At 45.2% G+C, this 19889-nt stretch overlaps 1 protein-coding gene across 1 annotated transcript in view; it reads left to right on the top strand.

Annotated features, from left to right (window-relative positions):
- Positions 1 to 19410, top strand: part of LOC309568128 (myelin protein zero-like protein 2) — a 44060-nt gene extending 24650 nt beyond the window's left edge. The window contains exons 2-6 of the mRNA XM_082273731.1: positions 299 to 453; positions 13872 to 14082; positions 14182 to 14323; positions 14462 to 14537; positions 18824 to 19410. Of these exons, the coding sequence (XP_082129857.1) occupies positions 299 to 453; positions 13872 to 14082; positions 14182 to 14323; positions 14462 to 14513 (560 nt within the window). The 3' untranslated portion in view covers positions 14514 to 14537; positions 18824 to 19410. The remainder of the gene's footprint in view (positions 1 to 298; positions 454 to 13871; positions 14083 to 14181; positions 14324 to 14461; positions 14538 to 18823) is intronic.
- Positions 19411 to 19889: the final 479 nt, after the last annotated feature.

Below are 19889 nucleotides of genomic sequence, written 5' to 3' on the forward strand. Positions count from 1 at the left end.
TCTTCCCTGCCTTAGGCAATCCCTGAAAACTCATCTCTTCAGGGAAGCCTACCCTGCCTCAACCTAATACCTATACTTCGACCTTTTTCATCAGCTCATGCCCCAAAGCTATTCCCTTGTGTACCACTTGCCTCTTTTAGATTGTAAACTCAACAAGCAGGGCCCTCCTAATCCCTTTTGTATCAAATTATATTGTAAGTGTTCTGTTTCCCTTTTATTCTGTAAAGTACTGTGCAAACTGTTGGCATTATATAAACTCTGTATATTATTGAACTCTAGACATCTTTTTATCCTCTAGTGTCATCAATGGAAGTGTATACTTCGAAGGAGGTCCAGGCAGTCAATGGAACAGATGTCCGCCTGAAATGTACATTTAGTTCCTCGACATCTCTAGGCGATGATGTTACGGTGTCCTGGACATTCCGACCTTTAGCAGGAGGCAGTGAAGAGTCCGTAAGTATCAGGACACCTCTCCTTCAATAATGGTATGAAGGCCATGTAGGTGTGCGCAGCCCATTGCATTAGGGTGTGCACAAAAAAACTCAAACACACATGCGTGTGAATATATGTTGTATGCATTAATATATATATATACTTAAAACATGGTTGGGGTCTGTGGATGTGTCAGTAGGACAATGAATAGTTTCAGTCCGTAAATAAGAGGATGGTGTTTTTTAATATATTTTTTAAAATGTATTTTTTAAAATAGTTTTTACAATAAATATTTTTTATTTATTTATTTTTAGGAACCTAGTTGGGGGATTTTATTAAATATCAGGGGTCTAAACAGACCCCTTATGTCTCATTTAAGGAAAGGAACTGAAAACGGAGATTCCCCAGTCCTCCATCTGCACTGGACAGTGAATGAATTGAAAGTGTTCTGTGCTGAGCGGCCTCCTGTTCATTCACAAACGGAAGCATAGTAAACACAGTTTACTATGCTTCAGTTATGGATGAACATAGTGAGTGATCGGTACCAATCACGCACTGTGTTCATTCAGAAAAAGAAGGGGCATTGGTGCTTGGGCAGCAGAGGAAATTTGGGCCACATGGGTGATTAGGGTGTGCCCATGCACACCGGATTAACGCTGTGCGCATGCCTATGGAAGGCCAGAAGGCCTTGTTGATTGTTTCAGCTTCTGTTGGAACAGCTTCCATACACACGGGCCAAATGTCGGCCAGTTTTTATTGAACTGGCCGGTGTCCCCTGACATTTGACCCACGTGTACTAGGCTTAAGTTTTAACACATGGGCTCCTGCAAAGAAATGTATATAGCAAATTTTATTTATAAATAGTATTAAACCTTAAACTAAACATTTAATATATTGCAGCTTTCCAATCATTGGATGTGGTGCCTTTATTAGTTTTCTTTGTTTAGGCTTTTTCCTCCCTCTGTTTTCATCTGGTAATCTGGAAAATAACACATCTATTTTAGAGTGCCCCCACTCTGGAAGAAGAAGCAACAGATAGACCTCTGTACCAGCCTTTTTCAACCAGGGTGCCTTGAGGTTTCTTCAGGGGTGCCTTGGCAAAATGCCCAAAAATTGTATACAAGCTGGTGTGTGGATGAAGGCTGCATTTTAGGTACACAAAGCCGCAGGTTTTCATTGTGCACCATTACAACCTTCTAGAAGTCAGCGTCCTAACGACCAATGGCATCATTAGTTGATATGAAGGATGTCAGTCGCCTGCATAGCATCCCTTTTTGACACTCCCCTGCCCCTCTCTATCTGTGTTGGGGTCACATTAGCGGAGCAATAGAGTAAAACGGAGGGAGAAGAGAAACATTGGGATACTAGTCGGTATCAGTTTGCAAAAGTGTATTTGCTGTGAAAGAATAAATCACCTCTAACGTTGGGTGTCCTACTTGTGTGCATCATGCTGCATTAAATAATACTCTTAGAATCATTTTTACAATTTAGAAAAGGGCGCCCCGAGACTGTCCATCATTTTTAAAGGGTGCATTGAATGAAAAAAAGGTTGAGAAACATTGCTCTGGACAACAGTATTTCCAGTCTCTGGAGGTTAATGGAGGTTAGTGTTAGATGCACAAATTTAGATATATTAAACAAATTAAGGCCAAACTCCAGCTAACACTTTTTACGCAGTTATTGCAACATTTATGCTCTATTTTGAAAAAAGGTTTTACATAAATAAAAGGTGTGCCTTGTAAGCACCCCTGTTGGTGTTAAATGGCTTGTCTCAACCCTTAACTGCTACATCTGCAGAACAATTTATTCTGTTCAAATACAACACGACCAGATCACCAGATGAAAATAAAAGAAAACCTAAAAAAGAAAACAAATGCAGCCACCATTTTATAAGAATTGGTAAACTGTAATATAATAAATGTTTGCTTTTGGATTTAATATCTCTTTAGCTCTCAACCCTATAATGACAGGGTCACTTTATGGCTAAAGACATGTATAGTAAAAAGAATGGGGGAATTTACAAAAAGTGGAGTGAACAGGATCTGGAGCTTTTGTAAATTTCCCACAATGTATGATAACTCATAGTAGCCAGTCAGATGTCAGAACCAGTGGCGGATGATGCATATGGGGCGCAGGGGCGCCGCCCCCCCCCCTATCCATGCGTCCGGCCCCCTAATCTACATGCAGGGCATCGGACGCATGGAGTTCAATGGGGGTTTTTTTTTTTTTTCTTTAACCATGTGACTAGAGCCAGAGGCTCTCACAGGCTAAAAATAAGGGTGGGCTCGGGGCGTAGAGCACTGTGCCCCGAGCCCACCCAGTTGTGTAACAATAGCGAATGAAAATTCGCTATTGTCACACGGATCCTCCTCCTGGCCAATCAGGAAGTGGGTCTTAAAACCGATTGGCCAAAAAATGGAAGCCATTGCCATTGGGCATGGAGGAGGAGGGAGGAGACGCAGAAGACAGGGGGAAGAAGCCAAAGCCGCCAACGCCGCCTGCTGCTGCAGATATCCAGGCAGGGGGAGTGAGCAGGGGGTCCTGTGTCCTGTCTCGCTGTGGTCCGGGGGGGGGGGGTATGGTGTGCAGCCTAGTGTGGTCCAGGGGGAATATGGTGCATCTGCCGCCCCCCCGGCCCATGGAGCACCAGCCGCCACTGGTCAGAACAATTTAAATATGCTATTTGCTACTATTCTTTTGTATTTTGATATTTGCTTTATAAAATAAGTATATTTGTTTTCAAATCAATTTTTTTAAGCAGAAAGAAGTGGATAGGTTTTGGCAGTGTCAGGAAGTGCAGAAACCTTTCCTGTCAGAATAGTTGGGCATTCAGCTGGAAAAGCACAACTGGAGACTGCTGCAGGTACAGTATGTACAGGCAGCGAGTAACAACTGGAGACTGCTGCAGGTACAGTATGTACAGGCAGCGGGTAACAACTGGAGACTGCTGCGGGTACAGTATGTACAAGCAGCAGGTAACAACTGGAGACTGCTGCGGGTACAATATGTACAGGCAGCGGGTAACAACCGGAGACTGCTGCGGGTACAGTATGTACAGGCAGCGGGTAACAACTGGAGACTGCTGCGGGTACAGTATGTACAGGCAGCGGGTAACAACTGGAGACTGCTGCGGGTACAGTATGTACAGGCAGCGGGTAACAACTGGAGACTGCTGCGGGTACAGTATGTACAGGCAGTGGGTAACAACTGGAGACTGCTGCGGGTACAGTATGTACAGGCAGCGGGTAACAACTGGAGACTGCTATGGGTACAGTATGTACAGGCAGCGGGTAACAACTGGAGACTGCTGCGGGTACAGTATGTACAGGCAGCGGGTAACGACCGGAGACTGCTGCGGGTACAGTATGTACAGGCAGCGGGTAACAACCGGAGACTGCTGCGGGTACAGTATGTACAGGCAGCGGGTAACAACCGGAGACTGCTGCGGGTACAGTATGTACAGGCAGCGGGTAACAACTGGAGACTGCTACGGGTACAGTATGTACAGGCAGCGGGTAACAACTGGGGACTGCTGCGGGTACAGTATGTACAGGCAGCGGGTAACAACTGGAGACTGCTGCGGGTACAGTATGTACAGGCAGCGGGTAACAACTGGAGACTGCTGCGGGTACAGTATGTACAGGCAGCGGGTAACAACTGGAGACTGCTGCGGGTACAGTATGTACAGGCAGCGGGTAACAACTGGAGACTGCTGCGGGTACAGTATGTACAGGCAGCGGGTAACAACTGGAGACTGCTGCGGGTACAGTATGTACAGGCAGCGGGTAACAACTGGAGACTGCTGCGGGTACAGTATGTACAGGCAGTGGGTAACAACTGGAGACTGCTGCGGGTACAGTATGTACAGGCAGCGGGTAACAACTGGAGACTGCTATGGGTACAGTATGTACAGGCAGCGGGTAACAACTGGAGACTGCTGCGGGTACAGTATGTACAGGCAGCGGGTAACGACCGGAGACTGCTGCGGGTACAGTATGTACAGGCAGCGGGTAACAACCGGAGACTGCTGCGGGTACAGTATGTACAGGCAGCGGGTAACAACAGGAGGCTGCTGCGAGTACAGTATGTACAGGCAGCGGGTAACAACCGGAGACTGCTGCGGGTACAGTATGTACAGGCAGCGGGTAACAACTGGAGACTGCTGCGGGTACAGTATGTACAGGCAGCGGGTAACAACTGGAGACTGCTGCGGGTACAGTATGTACAGGCAGCGGGTAACAACTGGAGGCTGCTGTGAGTACAGTATGTACAGGCAGCGGGTAACAACTGGAGACTGCTGCGGGTACAGTATGTACAGGCAGCGGGTAACAACCGGAGACTGCTGCGGGTACAGTATGTACAGGCAGCGGGTAACAACCGGAGACTGCTGCGGGTACAGTATGTACAGGCAGCGGGTAACAACCGGAGACTGCTGCGGGTACAGTATGTACAGTCAGCGGGTAACAACTGGAGACTGCTGCGGGTACAGTATGTTCAGGCAGCGGGTAACAACTGGAGACTGCTGCGGGTACAGTATGTACAGGCAGCGGGTAACAACCGGAGACTGCTGTGGGTACAGTATGTACAGGCAGCGGGTAACAACTGGAGACTGCTGCGGGTACAGTATGTACAGGCAGCGCGTAACAACTGGAGGCTGCTGCGAGTACAGTATGTACAGTATGTACAGGCAGCGGGTAACAACCGGAGACTGCTGCGGGTACAGTATGTACAGGCAGCGGGTAACAACTGGAGACTGCTGCGGGTACAGTATGTACAGGCAGCGGGTAACAACTGGAGACTGCTGCGGGTACAGTATGTACAGGCAGCGGGTAACAACTGGAGGCTGCTGCGAGTACAGTATGTACAGGCAGTGGGTAACAACTGGAGGCTGCTGCGAGTACAGTATGTACAGGCAGCGGGTAACAACCGGAGACTGCTGCGGGTACAGTATGTACAGGCAGCGGGTAACAACCGGAGACTGCTGCGGGTACAGTATGTACAGGCAGCGGGTAACAACCGGAGACTGCTGCGGGTACAGTATGTACAGGCAGCGGGTAACAACTGGAGACTGCTGCGGGTACAGTATGTACAGGCAGCGGGTAACAACTGGAGACTGCTGCGGGTACAGTATGTACAGGCAGCGGGTAACAACTGGAGGCTGCTGCGAGTACAGTATGTACAGGCAGCGGGTAACAACTGGAGACTGCTGCGGGTACAGTATGTACAGGCAGCGGGTAACAACTGGAGGCTGCTGTGAGTACAGTATGTACAGGCAGCGGGTAACAACTGGAGACTGCTGCGGGTACAGTATGTACAGGCAGCGGGTAACAACCGGAGACTGCTGCGGGTACAGTATGTACAGGCAGCGGGTAACAACCGGAGACTGCTGCGGGTACAGTATGTACAGGCAGCGGGTAACAACTGGAGACTGCTGCGGGTACAGTATGTACAGGCAGTGGGTAACAACTGGAGACTGCTGCGGGTACAGTATGTACAGGCAGCGGGTAACAACTGGAGGCTGCTGCGAGTACAGTATGTACAGGCAGCGGGTAACAACTGGAGACTGCTGCGGGTACAGTATGTACAGGCAGCGGGTAACAACTGGAGGCGGCTGCGAGTACAGTATGTACAGGCAGCTCTAGGTGCTGAACGCTGCAGCAGGTTTTTCTTTAATGAAATTTTTTTTTAAAAAGCACTCTAACTAATGATGACGGATATATAAGGACACATTTAGGGACATTAATCCGTAAAGGATAATTTTAATAATACATTTTGTTAGCTTCCCGTATTGTGCAAGTGAGTACATGTGCCACCAGGCTCTGCTGTGACATGTACTCACCAAGGAGGAGTCGCTATTGCAGAAAGTAACATATGTAATATTTTGTAACCTTTTCTACTCAGGATGAAAGCTATATGAATGCTTCTCTAACCATGGGAACTATACAGAAAAGTAACATTTGTGGCCCTTTTTGATACGGCTCTGCAGAGCAGTGCTGATGTGCAGTAAACTGAATAGGCCATTAAACTAACCCCACTTTAGAATCCAAATGTTGCTTCTATTTTTTTCAGTTCCTATATCCTGGCACACATATTGGCGGTCCTATTTGTTCCATATTGTGATAAATAAAACAAGCTTGTTACTCACATTTGTATGGCTGTGAGATGTATAGCTAATAACCAAACAAGGGTAGCTTGACAAACCTATACATAAAATAAAGAGAAGTAGCCAATTATTTAAAATCCAATCTGGAATTTTTTAGAACTAGAAATGCCACCTATGTAACCGCTCTAGCTCTTTATATGTTGTTCAGTATCTTTCCCAATCCAAATATATCTCCGACCATTTTCAAATCACTGTATTTTTAGACATATAGGACAGAATATTCGTTCCCTGCTTTGTGCTGATTTCCTCTATTCTTGTAGCTTTTGATATAAGGCTCCTTTTCACATTAGCACATCTCCAAAGTCACATGATTTCCAGTGAGACTTTGGAGCTCGGCTTTGATGTGACTTTTGGTGAGATTTTTGATTGAACTTTACATTCTATTGGTTGAAGACTCATCAAAAGTCGCACCAAAGTAGTGCAGGCACCTTTTCAAAGTCGCTGCCACTTTAAGTTGCAGTGATTTGCATGGGTGCCATTGAAAAGAATAGTGTGCGATTTGTCATGCGACTTATGGCCAAAGTCGCATGAGAAATGGCACAAGTGTGAATGCAGCTTTCTTGTCTTCAACGAAAAGGTAGATTAAAGGGCATCTTGTTAGTGCTTGTTCAATCTATGTAGAATATTAAATGAACAAACTCATCAACGCCATACTGGCACAGTGTCTAAATGTAATTGCCCTCTAGTTTGAGTCATTTAAAGGATTAATTAGAGTTATCTAAACAAATCCAGGCTTGATTAAAGTCTGCCACACTCACTATATACCTCACTTTGCCAACACAAACATCCAGCATTATAAGGAAGTTCCTGAATCAATAAGAAAGTTGATTTCATCTGTCTGTAAATGGCTACAATGCAATTTCTAAGGCCATGTTCACAGGGTGAATACCAAAGCATACATTTACTGAGGGATGCACATGCGCATCCCCATGCAGGCAATCCCGTTGCAGAGGCTGCACAGGCACAGATTTTTCTCCCAATCTGACATCTGTGCCGGTGCACAGCCCTAGATGCATCCATTTGTGCGTTCGGGGTGATGAACCTGTACAGATGGCAGATTGGGAACAGCGTCTATTTCCGTGCAGCTGCTCCATTACAATTGACATTAATGGGACTGCCTGAATGGGAATGCATGGAACACCTGTGCATCCCCATGCGGGTAAACATGAGTATATTTCAGTACACCTTGTGTGAACAAGGCTTTGGACTTTAACCACTTAAGCCCCGGAAGATTTTACCCCCTTCCTGACCAGGGGGTTTTTTGCGATTTTTTTTTATTTATTTATTTATTTTTTTTACTGCGTGACTTTAACGGACAATTGCGCGGTCGTGCGATGCTGTACCTAAACGAATTTGAGGTCCTTTTTTTCCCACAAACAGAGCTTTCTTCTGGTGGTATTTGATCACCTGTGCAATGTTTTGATAATGCGCTATAAACATAAAAAGAGCGTAAATTTTGCAAAAATAACAATGTTTTTTCACATTTTTTTTTATATGAAATTCCCAAAAAAAATGTAAAAATCAAAATTTTTTAACATTTTCGGCCAATTTGTTTTATGCTACATATGTTTGGTAAAAAAAAAATCGCAAAAAGCGTATTTTAAATGGTTTGCGCAAAATTTATCGCGTTTACTAACAAAGGGAAAGATTTTTGTCATTTCTGGTGTTTTTTTTTTTTTTAACGAGTAAGGGCGGCGATCTGCGATTTTTTTTTTTTTTTTTTTTTTTTTTTGCGGGACTGCGACATTGCGACGGACAGATCGGACCCTTGACTGACATTTTTGCCACTTTTGGGGTTACCAGTGACATTACTGCAGTAATCAGTGCTATACATATGCACTGTTACTGTAAAAATGACACTGGCAGGGAAGGGGTTAACTGTATTGGAGAGGGAGGGGTTAAGTGTGTCCTAGGGGCGTGTTTCTAACTGTGATGGGACATGGCTACTAGTGTAAGAACAGAGATCAACGGTCCTACATAGTAGAACCGTCTGATCTCCATTTTTACACAGGGGAGAATGACAGGCGGCTTGTGGCTTGTTTACATTAGCCGCCTGCCTTTCTCCCTCTCTACCGACGATTACCGAGTGACTCCTTAGTGAACGAGCCGGGGCGGGCGCGTGCCTCAGCGGGTGACAGGCTAGTGGCGTATATATACGTCACTTTGCCTGGCCGGGGCTGACCGCCGCAGTATATGTACTTGCGGCGGTCGGCAAGTGGTTAAAGCTCAAATTTTTTTTATTTTTACCCACTGCTCCAACTTACATAACCTAACTTACCTGTAATAAAGCCCCATGTCCTGCAGGGCTCTCAAATTCTGTAACTCTGAGTGTTCATAGCTTCAGTCTTCCGGGCTTACATTGCGATGCATTTCAAAGCTCCCTATTGGGCCCACCATTGGCACCTTCTTCAATGGTATGGTTGGACCAGAAGCTATATACCTCCGAAGCTCCGGAAGGTCAGAGCTGAGTGGAGGACTGGGCATCACAGTACAGAAGTGTGAAGGAGAATAACACTGCTCAGGTGGGTCTATGTCCACGATCCATGGTGGGTGCTGAGCCCCGGCTCCCCACCACAAAGAGAGTGAATAAAGGAATTGGTCGCACACCACCAGCAATTTGATAGAGAAGAAGTTCTTTATTTGTGCATATGCAGGTACAAGATACAGCAGAATAGATATCCATTCTGCTATACCTTGTACCTGCATATGCACAAATAAAGAACGTCTTCTCTATCAAATTCCTGGTGGTGTGCGACCAATTCCATTATTCACATCACAGTACAGAAGATTTCTTCAGGAACCATCAGCCCACAGGACGTGGGTCATACTCCATTACAGGTAAGTTATGTGACTGCAGCAGTACTTAAAATAATAATTAAGTAAACTTCAGCTTTAATGCTCCTCCAAACCACGGTTTTGGAAAAAAATTGTAAAAGTAGTATTATTTACAAAAAACTACTGCCTTTACATTTTTTCCCCAAGTGTGGGCAAAAAAACATCTAGGAAGCCAAAGATAAATTTTAAGGACTTGTATGAGCATGACCTAATTTTACCCCCCAAACCTCATTCTGTCCCTCTAGAGCAGTGATGGCAAACCTTGGCACCCCAGATGTTTTGGAACTATATTTCCTATGATGCTCATGCACTCTGCAATGTAGTTGAGCATCATGGGAAATGTAGTTCTGAAACATCTGGAGTGCCAAGGTTCGTCATCACTGCTCTAGAGGCTTTTCCATCATAAATCACCAAAGCCTCCTAACGGGGCTTCTAAAAATGAAAATAAAAAAAAACCAAAATAATAAAAATAAAAGCTACTGACACCAACCACTGTCATACTGACACCAATCTCTGCCCTATTGATACAGTACACTGCCCTACTGACACCAATCTCTGCCCTGTTGACACAGTCCACTGCCCTACTGACACCAATCTCTGCCCTATTGATACAGTACACTGCCCTACTGACACCAATCTCTGCCCTATTGATACAGTCCACTGCCCTACTGACACCAATCTCTGCCCTATTGATACAGTACACTGCCCTACTGACACCAACCTCTGCCTTATTAATACAGTCCACTGCCCTACTGACACCAATCTCTGCCCTATTGACACAGTCCACTGCCCTACTGACACCAATCTCTGCCCTATTGACACAGTCCACTGCCCTACTGACACCAATCTCTGCCCTATTGACACAGTCCACTGCCCTACTGACACCAATCTCTGCCCTATTGACACAGTCCACTGCCCTACTGACACCGGACCCCTGCTTTACCGACACCCAGGGCCGGACTGACCATAGGGCAGACCGGGCACATGCCCGGTGGGCCGAGGCCTCCGCTCTCAGTCAGTCAGACAGTGTCTGTGTCCCAATGCCGGCGGTTGCCGGCCGCTGCTGGCCTCTCCACGGCCGATTCTGCAGAGACTGACGGCCGCCCGCCGCTGTCCCCGACTCCCCGCCAGTGGCCGCCACTCACTCCGAGTCCTAGCACTGCCTGGGCTCAGCTGGCAGCCGGCTGATGCTGAGCTGAGCCCAGCATCAGCTGGCAGCCGGCTGATGCTGAGCTGAGCCCAGCGCCGCTCACTGCGGCCGCCGGCCGGTGTCATGTCGGATTGCAGCGGCATGATCGGCATCCAGCGTAGGCACTCAGGAGGGGTACCGGCATCAGATGACTGAAGGCGAAGGGGTGGAGCTAGAGGCTGGGGACCATCACCCCCTGCTTGATTTAGGAAGAAGCGTCGGGAATGAAGTCGCCGGCGCCGCACCGCACCGCAGACAGCTTCAGCCAGAGTGAGAGACAGAGAACAGAAGTTGAACACCAGGACGACGAGCCAAGGCCTGGCTGCTGCAACAAGGTAAGGAAAGGGCAGCCGCAGGCAGCACAAAAACAGACACAACAGCTGGGATTTGTGGTTCTTGGCTAGCCTCCACCGGCAGAGCATTGTTCTGGTCAGACTGGTCTGGAGCTGTCACTGCTAGAAAACATGTGCCATCATGCCAGTTTGCTTGTTACATGTGATGTGACAGCCAGGTGCACATTTTCAACATGAAAATGTGCACCTGGCTGTCACATCACATGTAACAAGCAAACTGGCATGATGGCACATGTTTTCTAGCAGTGACAGTGTGTAGCTGACTGTTATCTGTTTTTTATGCCTGCGGCCTGCCTGCTGCTAAGCCAGAAGTGAACAATGCTCTGCCGGAGGCCAGAACCACAAATCCCAGCAGTGTTGTGTTTGTTTTTGTGCCCTTTCCTTACATGGCACATGTTTGCTGGCAGTGACAGTGTGTAGCTGTTTTGAAAACAGCTACACACACACTGTCACTGCTAGAAAACATGTGCCATGCAGCATGCCAGTTTGTTTGTTACATGTGATGTGACAGCCAGGTGCAGATTTTCAAGTTGATAGTGCAGGAATTGGGGTGATCTGAGGTGTGAAGGTGCAGGAATTGGGGTGATCTGAGGTGTGAAGGTGCAGGAATTGGGGTGATCTGAGGTGTGAAGGTGCAAGAATTGTAGTGATCTGAGGTGTGAAGGTGCAGGAATTGGGGTGATCTGAGGTGTGAAGGTGCAGGAATTGTGGTGATCTGAGGTGTGAAGGTGCAGGAATTGGTGTAATCTGATTTGTGAAGGTGCAGGAATTGGGGTGGTCTGAGGTGTGAAGGTGCAGGAATTGGGGTAATCTGATGTGGGAAGGTGCAGGAATTGGGGTAATCTGATTTGTGAAGGTGCAGGAATTGGGGTGATCTGAGGTGTGAAGGTGCAGGAATTGGGGTGGTCTGAGGTGTGAAGGTGCAGGAATTGGGGTGATCTGAGGTGTGAAGGTGCAGGAATTGGGGTAATCTGATGTGTGAAGGTGCAGGAATTGGGGTGATCTGAGGTGTGAAGGTGCAGGAATTGGATTAATCTGAGGTGGGAAGGTGCAGGAATTGGGGTGATCTGATGTGTGAAGGTGCAGGAATTGGGGTGATCTGAGGTGTGATAGTGCAGGAATTGGGGTGATCTGAGATGTGAAGGTGCAGGAATTGGTGTAATCTGAGGTGGGAAGGTGCAGGAATTGGGGTAATCTGATTTGTGAATGTGCAGGAATTGGGGTGATCTGAGATGTGAAGGTGCAGGAATTGGGGTGATCTGATGTGTGAAGGTGCAGGAATTGGGGTGATCTGAGGTGTGAAGGTGCAGGAATTGGGGTGATCTGATGTGTGAAGGTGCAGGAATTGGGGTGATCTGAGATGTGAAGGTGCAGGAATTGGGGTAATCTGATTTGTGAAGGTGCAGGAATTGGGGTGATCTGAGATGTGAAGGTGCAGGAATTGGGGTGATCTGATGTGTGAAGGTGCAGGAATTGGGGTGATCTGAGGTGTGAAGGTGCAGGAATTGGGGTGATCTGAGGTGTGAAGGTGCAGGAATTGGGGTGATCTGATTTGTGAAGGTGCAGGAATTGGGGTGATCTGAGATGTGAAGGTGCAGGAATTGGGGTAATCTGATTTGTGAAGGTGCAGGAATTGGGGTGATCTGAGGTGTGAAGGTGCAGGAATTGGGGTGATCTGAGATGTGAAGGTGCAGGAATTGGGGTAATCTGATTTGTGAAGGTGCAGGAATTGGGGTGATCTGAGGTGTGAAGGTGCAGGAATTGGGGTGATCTGAGATGTGAAGGTGCAGGAATTGGGGCTGATCTGAGGTGTGAAGGTGCAGGAATTGGGGTAATCTGATTTGTGAAGGTGCAGGAATTGGGGTGATCTGAGGTGTGAAGGTGCAGGAATTGGGGTGATCTGAGATGTGAAGGTGCAGGAATTGGGGTAATCTGATTTGTGAAGGTGCAGGAATTGGGGTGATCTGAGATGTGAAGGTGCAGGAATTGGGGTGATCTGATGTTTGAAGGTGCAGGAATTAGGGTGATCTGAGGTGTGAAGGTGCAGGAATTGGGGTGATCTGAGGTGTGAAGGTGCAGGAATTGGGGTGATCTGATTTGTGAAGGTGCAAAGCTCACTTGATTTCTTACTATTATTCAAGTGGTTTACAGCAGTTACTTTATATGAAGTTGACAGTTGTTTTTTTATGTATCTGGCACTCCCAATTTCTTTGAAAACATTTTTCGGCACACTGTGCCCAAAAAGGTTGTCTACCCCTTGATTAGAGTAACCCTCATCTTGTGCTGCTTCATAATATTTTTAGGACTCAACCATCAAAACAGGATTTAAATTAAGACAAAAAAAAACAGCATCATATGGCAGCTCTGATCTAAACTGGACCCAGTCTGTCAGATTAAACTAAAAAAAGGTACTGTAATCGAATCCAAACATCCTGGAACATTAAATCCTGTCATCAACCATCCCGACGAACGTCACGCCCCCCCCCCCCCCCCTCCTGGGCTGCTCAGTCCAAAATCCCGGCCTATTTTTTGTCCCAGTCCGGGCCTGCTGACACTGTCAGCATATATACACATGCACACACACACGCATGTGTTTGAGCTTTGGAGTGCACACTCTAATACAATAGGCTTTGCACACCCATGGAGATGTGGATGACTTGCTGCATTTGCCATCATTAGTGGATACAAACCAACCATGTTTGTCTCTCCCTCTCTTTTATTCATGTTTACTCCCCCCCCCCCCATTCCCTTTATCCTTATCCCGTGTTCCACCTCTTTCCCTTGATATTATAACTCTTTTTTATAAAATTATTTTTTTAGTTTAGAAATATTTTTTTCTTTATTTTGCACAGATCTACAGTTTAACTGGTCACTCTGTCTTTTCTTTCCTTTCCATTAGGTGTTCTATTACCACAGGGAACCATTTCCACCACCAGAAGGACGTTTTGTGGGACGTGCAGTCTGGGATGGAAATCTTAAGCGCAGCGATGGATCTATAATAATTAGGAATATCCAGCAATCCTATAATGGAACTTACCTCTGCCAAGTCAAGAACCCTCCTGACGTGCATGGAGAAATGGGAGAAATTATTCTCAAAGTGGTTGACAAAGGCAAGTTTGAAGATTTACTGTTTATAGGCATCTCAAACTGTGTTTGATTCTTTATTATCTGTACTGGAAATAATCAAAGTGTTCTTGTTGTCCTCACAGTGAAGTTTTCTGAAATCATACTGCTGCTGTTGGTGATTGGGGTTGGCAGTATTGTGATTATCATTGTAGTCCTGGCAGTGGTCATGTTTCGACATTATCGCAAGCAGAAGACTCACAGCACAGCAATGTCAGTCATGGAATGGTAAGTGTCTACTTACTAAATGTTGTGGGGAATAAAGTATTCTAATTAATAGGCATGGGTGGTATATGTTAGGATAAATCATCAGCTGACAAGTATTCTGCTTATAACTCTCTCTTTTTTTTTTTTTTTTTTTATTAGTAGGGAAAAGTTAACCGAGAAGCCACTCAATCACACAGATGTCAATGCATAACTCCAAGAAGTTCCATCCAAGAGGTCAGTAAATGCTAATCAAATAAAGTTTCAGATTATTAAAGTAGATGTAAGCCCTGGCTTTAAATGGTTGAAAACCCTCACATATACCCAGTAAAGTGACTAGCATCAGGTGATACACAGAGAGGAAACAAATCCTCCTACATAAGCTGTACCTGTTCATCTGCAGCCATCTGTCCTATAAAGTCCTCCAAAATACACATTTTACACAGGATCAGGATGAGGCAGTGGAGAGAAATAAAAGTCAGTGCTGTGGCTAGAGGCATGTACTTTGTATAGAAATATATGCTTTGTTCATATTTCATGTCTGAGGTTTACAACCACTTTAATAACCTTAAATGTAAATATAAAAGAATAGATAGTCCAAAACAGAGTATGTTGATGTGCAAGGAAACAGAAATCCTCCACCACAGTTAGGTGATTCTTCCTCCACGGTGTCAAAAGTGCCAAAGTCACGCTAATGCGCTTACCAGATGGAATATCTAATCAGGCCCTTCAAAATAGACCATGGGGGTTATGAACCCAATCCGCTCCAATGGATCCCTCTCGAATCTCCACTGCAAGCCAAGCCAGATGGTATGCACCACGGTATACAGAAGCAGCACGGGTAATCAACTCTCCCGCAATTCACCATAAAAAGATAAGGGCCACCATAGTGAAGTATGTAGCAAAAATATTTATTTAAACAAGGTATAAAACTCACATGTGTAAGAGAAAAACAGCGCTGTAAACGGCAGAATCCACAGGACGCAGCCGCCCGACTTCCGGGTATCACGTGGTGACGTCAGCACGCCTTTCCGACGTGTTTCGTCATAGATGACGTCTTCCTGGGTCCTGTTTCAGAAAGATTACACAAGTCTACCAATTGCTACATCCTAGTTCAGTGATGGCGAACCTTGGCACCCCAGATGTTTTGTAACTAAATTTCCCATGATGATCAACTACACTGCAGAGTGCATGAGCATCATGGGAAATGTAGTTCAAAAACATCTGGGGTGCCAAGGTTCACCATCACTGTCCTAGTCAAACAAACCCAAAAAGAGTAAACCCCCGTTGGGCAGAGTGAAAACATATTAAGTTGTGCCCAAAAGGTATACACATATTTACAAGGGGTTCTCTTCCAAGAGCTTGAGTAATACTGAAACAGATGGTCCACCCACTGGGCTCCCCTTTTTGATGTTAAGATGTAGCCCTGAGGCACCCCCTGAATGAAGGTATTCATTGCGAAAACCAAAACTCAATAGAAAAATAGTTAAAGCCAAGAAAAGGTGTGGAAGGAAAAGATAAGGAAATGGGGAAAAATTGGGTCTGGGGATTAAAGTTTATTTTTGCTGGTTTATTAGGTTTACATTTAAACCCAAGTTAAGAATTTATTTTTTAATTGGGGAAATCTCTAAGAAAAGTGGACTTATATTTACAAATTACCTTATCATCATCCTCACACACACACTATAAAAATGTTATGGCTGCACACTGCATTGCTTGGCTTATGAAAATAAATTGGGAGGGAAGTTTGACTTCATAGTGGTATGTGCATGCCCAATTTCAGGGTAGTGTGAGCATGGGTACCTTTTTTCTCTGCATTGTTATGGTGTTGGAATTATATATTTCATGTATCTCTGATTAAGGACCCATTTGGGTGTGTGTTTTCTTTTTTATTTTATTTTTTTATTTTTATTGCTAGGCAAGTGCATTGTCATTTCCCTTGTGCACTGGCGTATGTATTAGCACACGTACGTTGACACACCTTTTCAATGCATTTTTTTTTTATTTAGAATTTGGAGTACATAGTGTTAACACCCACTTACCAAGGATTGTTAATACCTGTTGGCAATGCATCAAAACATATGTTGTATGTGTTTTGATGCGCTGCCATTGACTTCTGTGGGCATCCTAATGCGCTAAAAGGCAGAAAAAATGGACATAGTTTTACTTTTCAAAGTGCACTGCAGTGCTAGGATGGGAATAGACACTATCTGTATTGTGGGAAACCTTGGCACATGCGTTTTTACTGAGTTACAACTCGTGCATTAAAATGCAATAGTGTAAACGAGCCCTAAAAGTTTGGGTTACTTGCTGTAATATCTTTCAAAAGATAATTAAATATATTTGAAAGAGATTCAGGGATTCTACTTTTTGCCCAGATGTAGTTGTAATGTCTTGCCATGCCTCTGTACGGATGACAATTTTCCACCCATGTCCTTTTGATTTTTTAAATTTGAAGGATGTCGAGAGGCAGGGTGCCAACACAAAGCATATTTCGGACCGCTCATCATTCGATCAGTGTATGGCCAGTGATTTTTCACAAAGTGAAGCTTTTCTTCCTAAAATTGCAGATCTTGTTATACAGTGTGGCGTTCTTCTGGATAACCCCTTCACACTTTTGCTAGTGCAGAGTCAATCTGTTTGTTGGGCAATCAATGGTATCACTTGGGTTTTCACCTGTCCAGGATACACCTGGACACTCCGGGTCTTTAATAATGTGTCTGGGTTTCAGACTGCTCGAAACTTGGACACATCAGTGGCAGCCCCGCAGCACAAAACCTCTGTGGCTCCCCTGCAGCTACTGATTTCTCTTCCTCTCCCCTCCTACTGGCTGTGAATGCTGCAAGGGAGTCATGGGAGATTTACCTCTTAAAATCGATCTACCCCCACCCCATACTGGGCCCCCCCCCCCATTACCAATCTCTTGCCCCCCCCCTCTTACATACACTCCTGGTAGCTGGCTTTTCCTCCCCCTACTGTTGGCTGCTGCTGGGGCAGGAGATCGATGCTGTGTTTAGTATAGAGAGCGTGGGGCTGGTAAACATTTCATGTTCATGAAACATTTAATTTAATGTTTACCAGCCCCTTCCAAAAGGAACACAGTGAGCTACTGATACAGATCACTCTGTGTTCATTCATCACTGAAGCATAGTAAACTTCTATGTCATTACTATGCTTCAACTTGTGAATGAATTGGAGTCTGTACAGAGACATTCATTGATCTACTGTGCAGTTGAGGCTGCAGAGAAAGGGAATGAGGATTCTGTCTCTATCTCCAAAAAATTGTTGACATCATGGGTTTCTTGATGCTTCATCAGAACCCCCCCCCCCCCCCAAAGAAAAAGGGTTAAAAATATTAAAAATATCTGGTTAAAAAAGCAAAACCTAGTATGGCCTTGTTCACGCGAGACATACCACAGCATACACACATGTGAGGGTGTGTTTATCTGCACAGGAATGCTCAGGTGCTCCAGTGCAGACAGTCCCATTGATGTCAATTGGAAAGCAGAGGCTGCATGGACACAGTCACTGCTCTCGATTTGACACTCATGTGGGTGCGGATGCATATCTCTGAATTTGCATTCGTGGCTGTGCACCCAGATGGATATTAGATTAGGAGCAGCAACTGTGTCCATGCAGCTGCTGTATTCCAATTCATATGAATAGAACTACCTGTGCATCCCCATGTGCGTAAACATGGCCCTCGCATGGGCATACACTTTAGAACGCCCCATATGAACAAGGTCTTACTAGGAATTTAACATTAATTTTGTAAGTCATGATGCTTTTTTGTTCATGCTGATAATGATTTTGTTATATTTTTAGTGAAAACAGTGATTTGATAAACATTTCAGCAACTTTTGTGGGGCCTAGAAATCAACTATTGTGGGGATTGTACTGCTGGTCAGTCTGTGCCCCAGTACAATCCCTCACTGATCTTGGGGGAGAATGTACTGGGGTACAAACTGACCAGGGGAGGATTAAACTGTAAGACAATCTGACCTGGGGGATCTTAATGGGGGGCAGATCTGGGAGACAGATTGACCTGGGGGGGGGGTTATACTTAGGGACAGACTGGCCTGGGGGGGGGGGGGCTTATACTGAGGGACAGACTGACCTGGGGGGGGGGGTTATACTGGGGGACAAAATGATGTGGGTGGGGGGGTGTACTGGTGGACAGACTGACCTTGTTTGATTTAACTATACCCCTTTGACTCCCACCATTAACACGATTTGGCCACTCTTTGCCACCACATTACTACTCTCCATGGGGCACCCAAAGGTGTCCTGGGTCTTTTACAATTCTATAGTGTATACTACCATACAAAATTTGCTGTGAACCACTAACGTGTTCGGGTTTGGATTGAGGTGGCAACCCTAGGTATCACCCTAAATCCAAACTTCCTTTAGAGCTGATCTGTGCAAGCATTGTGTTGTATCCACATATGTTCCATTGGGATATTGTAATACTCTATGAAGTTGATAAACATATATGCTATCTCTGTTCTTTTTTGTTGCAGGTTTTTTTTGTAGAAATGATTGAGTCTACCTCCAGTCCTGTGATTCTGTAGACAACATAACTTTCATCACTAGAAGACAAGAAGATGATCTCTACACTAGTGGATAGCAAAGGCACCTTCTCATATCTTAGTGCCTGTTGGACTTGCTACAGTCTTGTACCAGATCTACTGTATGAATTTGTATGCTATTAAGATTAGCAGAGATTTGTCACATGTATTTAGAGTTGTTCCTATCACAAACTTGGACAGTTCAAATTGAACATATGACGAAAAATCCATTAGCAGATTTTGGCCTTGCATCATCATGTGTATCTCATTGATCTCTGCATGCCCATCATATTTATGGACCTGTAGGAAGGCTAGGGAGGTAGGACCAAGCTCAACCTTTACAGGAAAAGTCAAAATTTGTATATAACTTTAGCTGCCTATAAATGCCAGTTTGTATCCTCTGCATATGTATTTTTTCCATCATAAGCAGATTTGTTACAAGCTTTTTTTATTGAAAACCTGAAGTTCAAAATACCTACCTAACCAAGTGCTGTCAGCCCATAGCTGGAATCTCTGGGTGTCTGCATGTTAGGTCCATTTTGAATTTAGGCACCCTTGGTGCTCTGATACACAGAAGTTTTGTAGTTCAATGTGTTGAATGCCTGGCCCCATTCCATTCCACTTCCTAGGCTTCACTATTTGCCAGGGGAGTTTTACATCACAGCAGTCTGCCAATAGTGAGGCTAAAGAGGCAGAAGTGTGCGGCCCCAGGTTCCTGCCCACTAACTAATGAGGTTTCAGCATTCGAGAGCACATATGGTGCATTAGCTAATAAGAAATTCTAGTTTAGTGCATCCAGAGGGACCTGCTATGTGCTGACTGCTCTGCTCTATATTGTTGTTTTGCTTTTCAGGAATACTTTATAAAAGGATTTACACATGTGTAAATAGAACCTTTTGGGTTTAAAATGTGGAAGTTCCTACTGCTGACATGTTTTTGAAGGTGCAAGTTATGGGGCTGTCGAGCATTATCTTTTCTTCATTGCATAGGTAATCACTGACATGAAACAAGCATTTGTATTT

Source organism: Pelophylax lessonae (genome assembly GCF_965119305.1).
Source record: "Pelophylax lessonae genome assembly, chromosome: 12".
Lineage (NCBI taxonomy): Eukaryota > Metazoa > Chordata > Amphibia > Anura > Ranidae > Pelophylax > Pelophylax lessonae.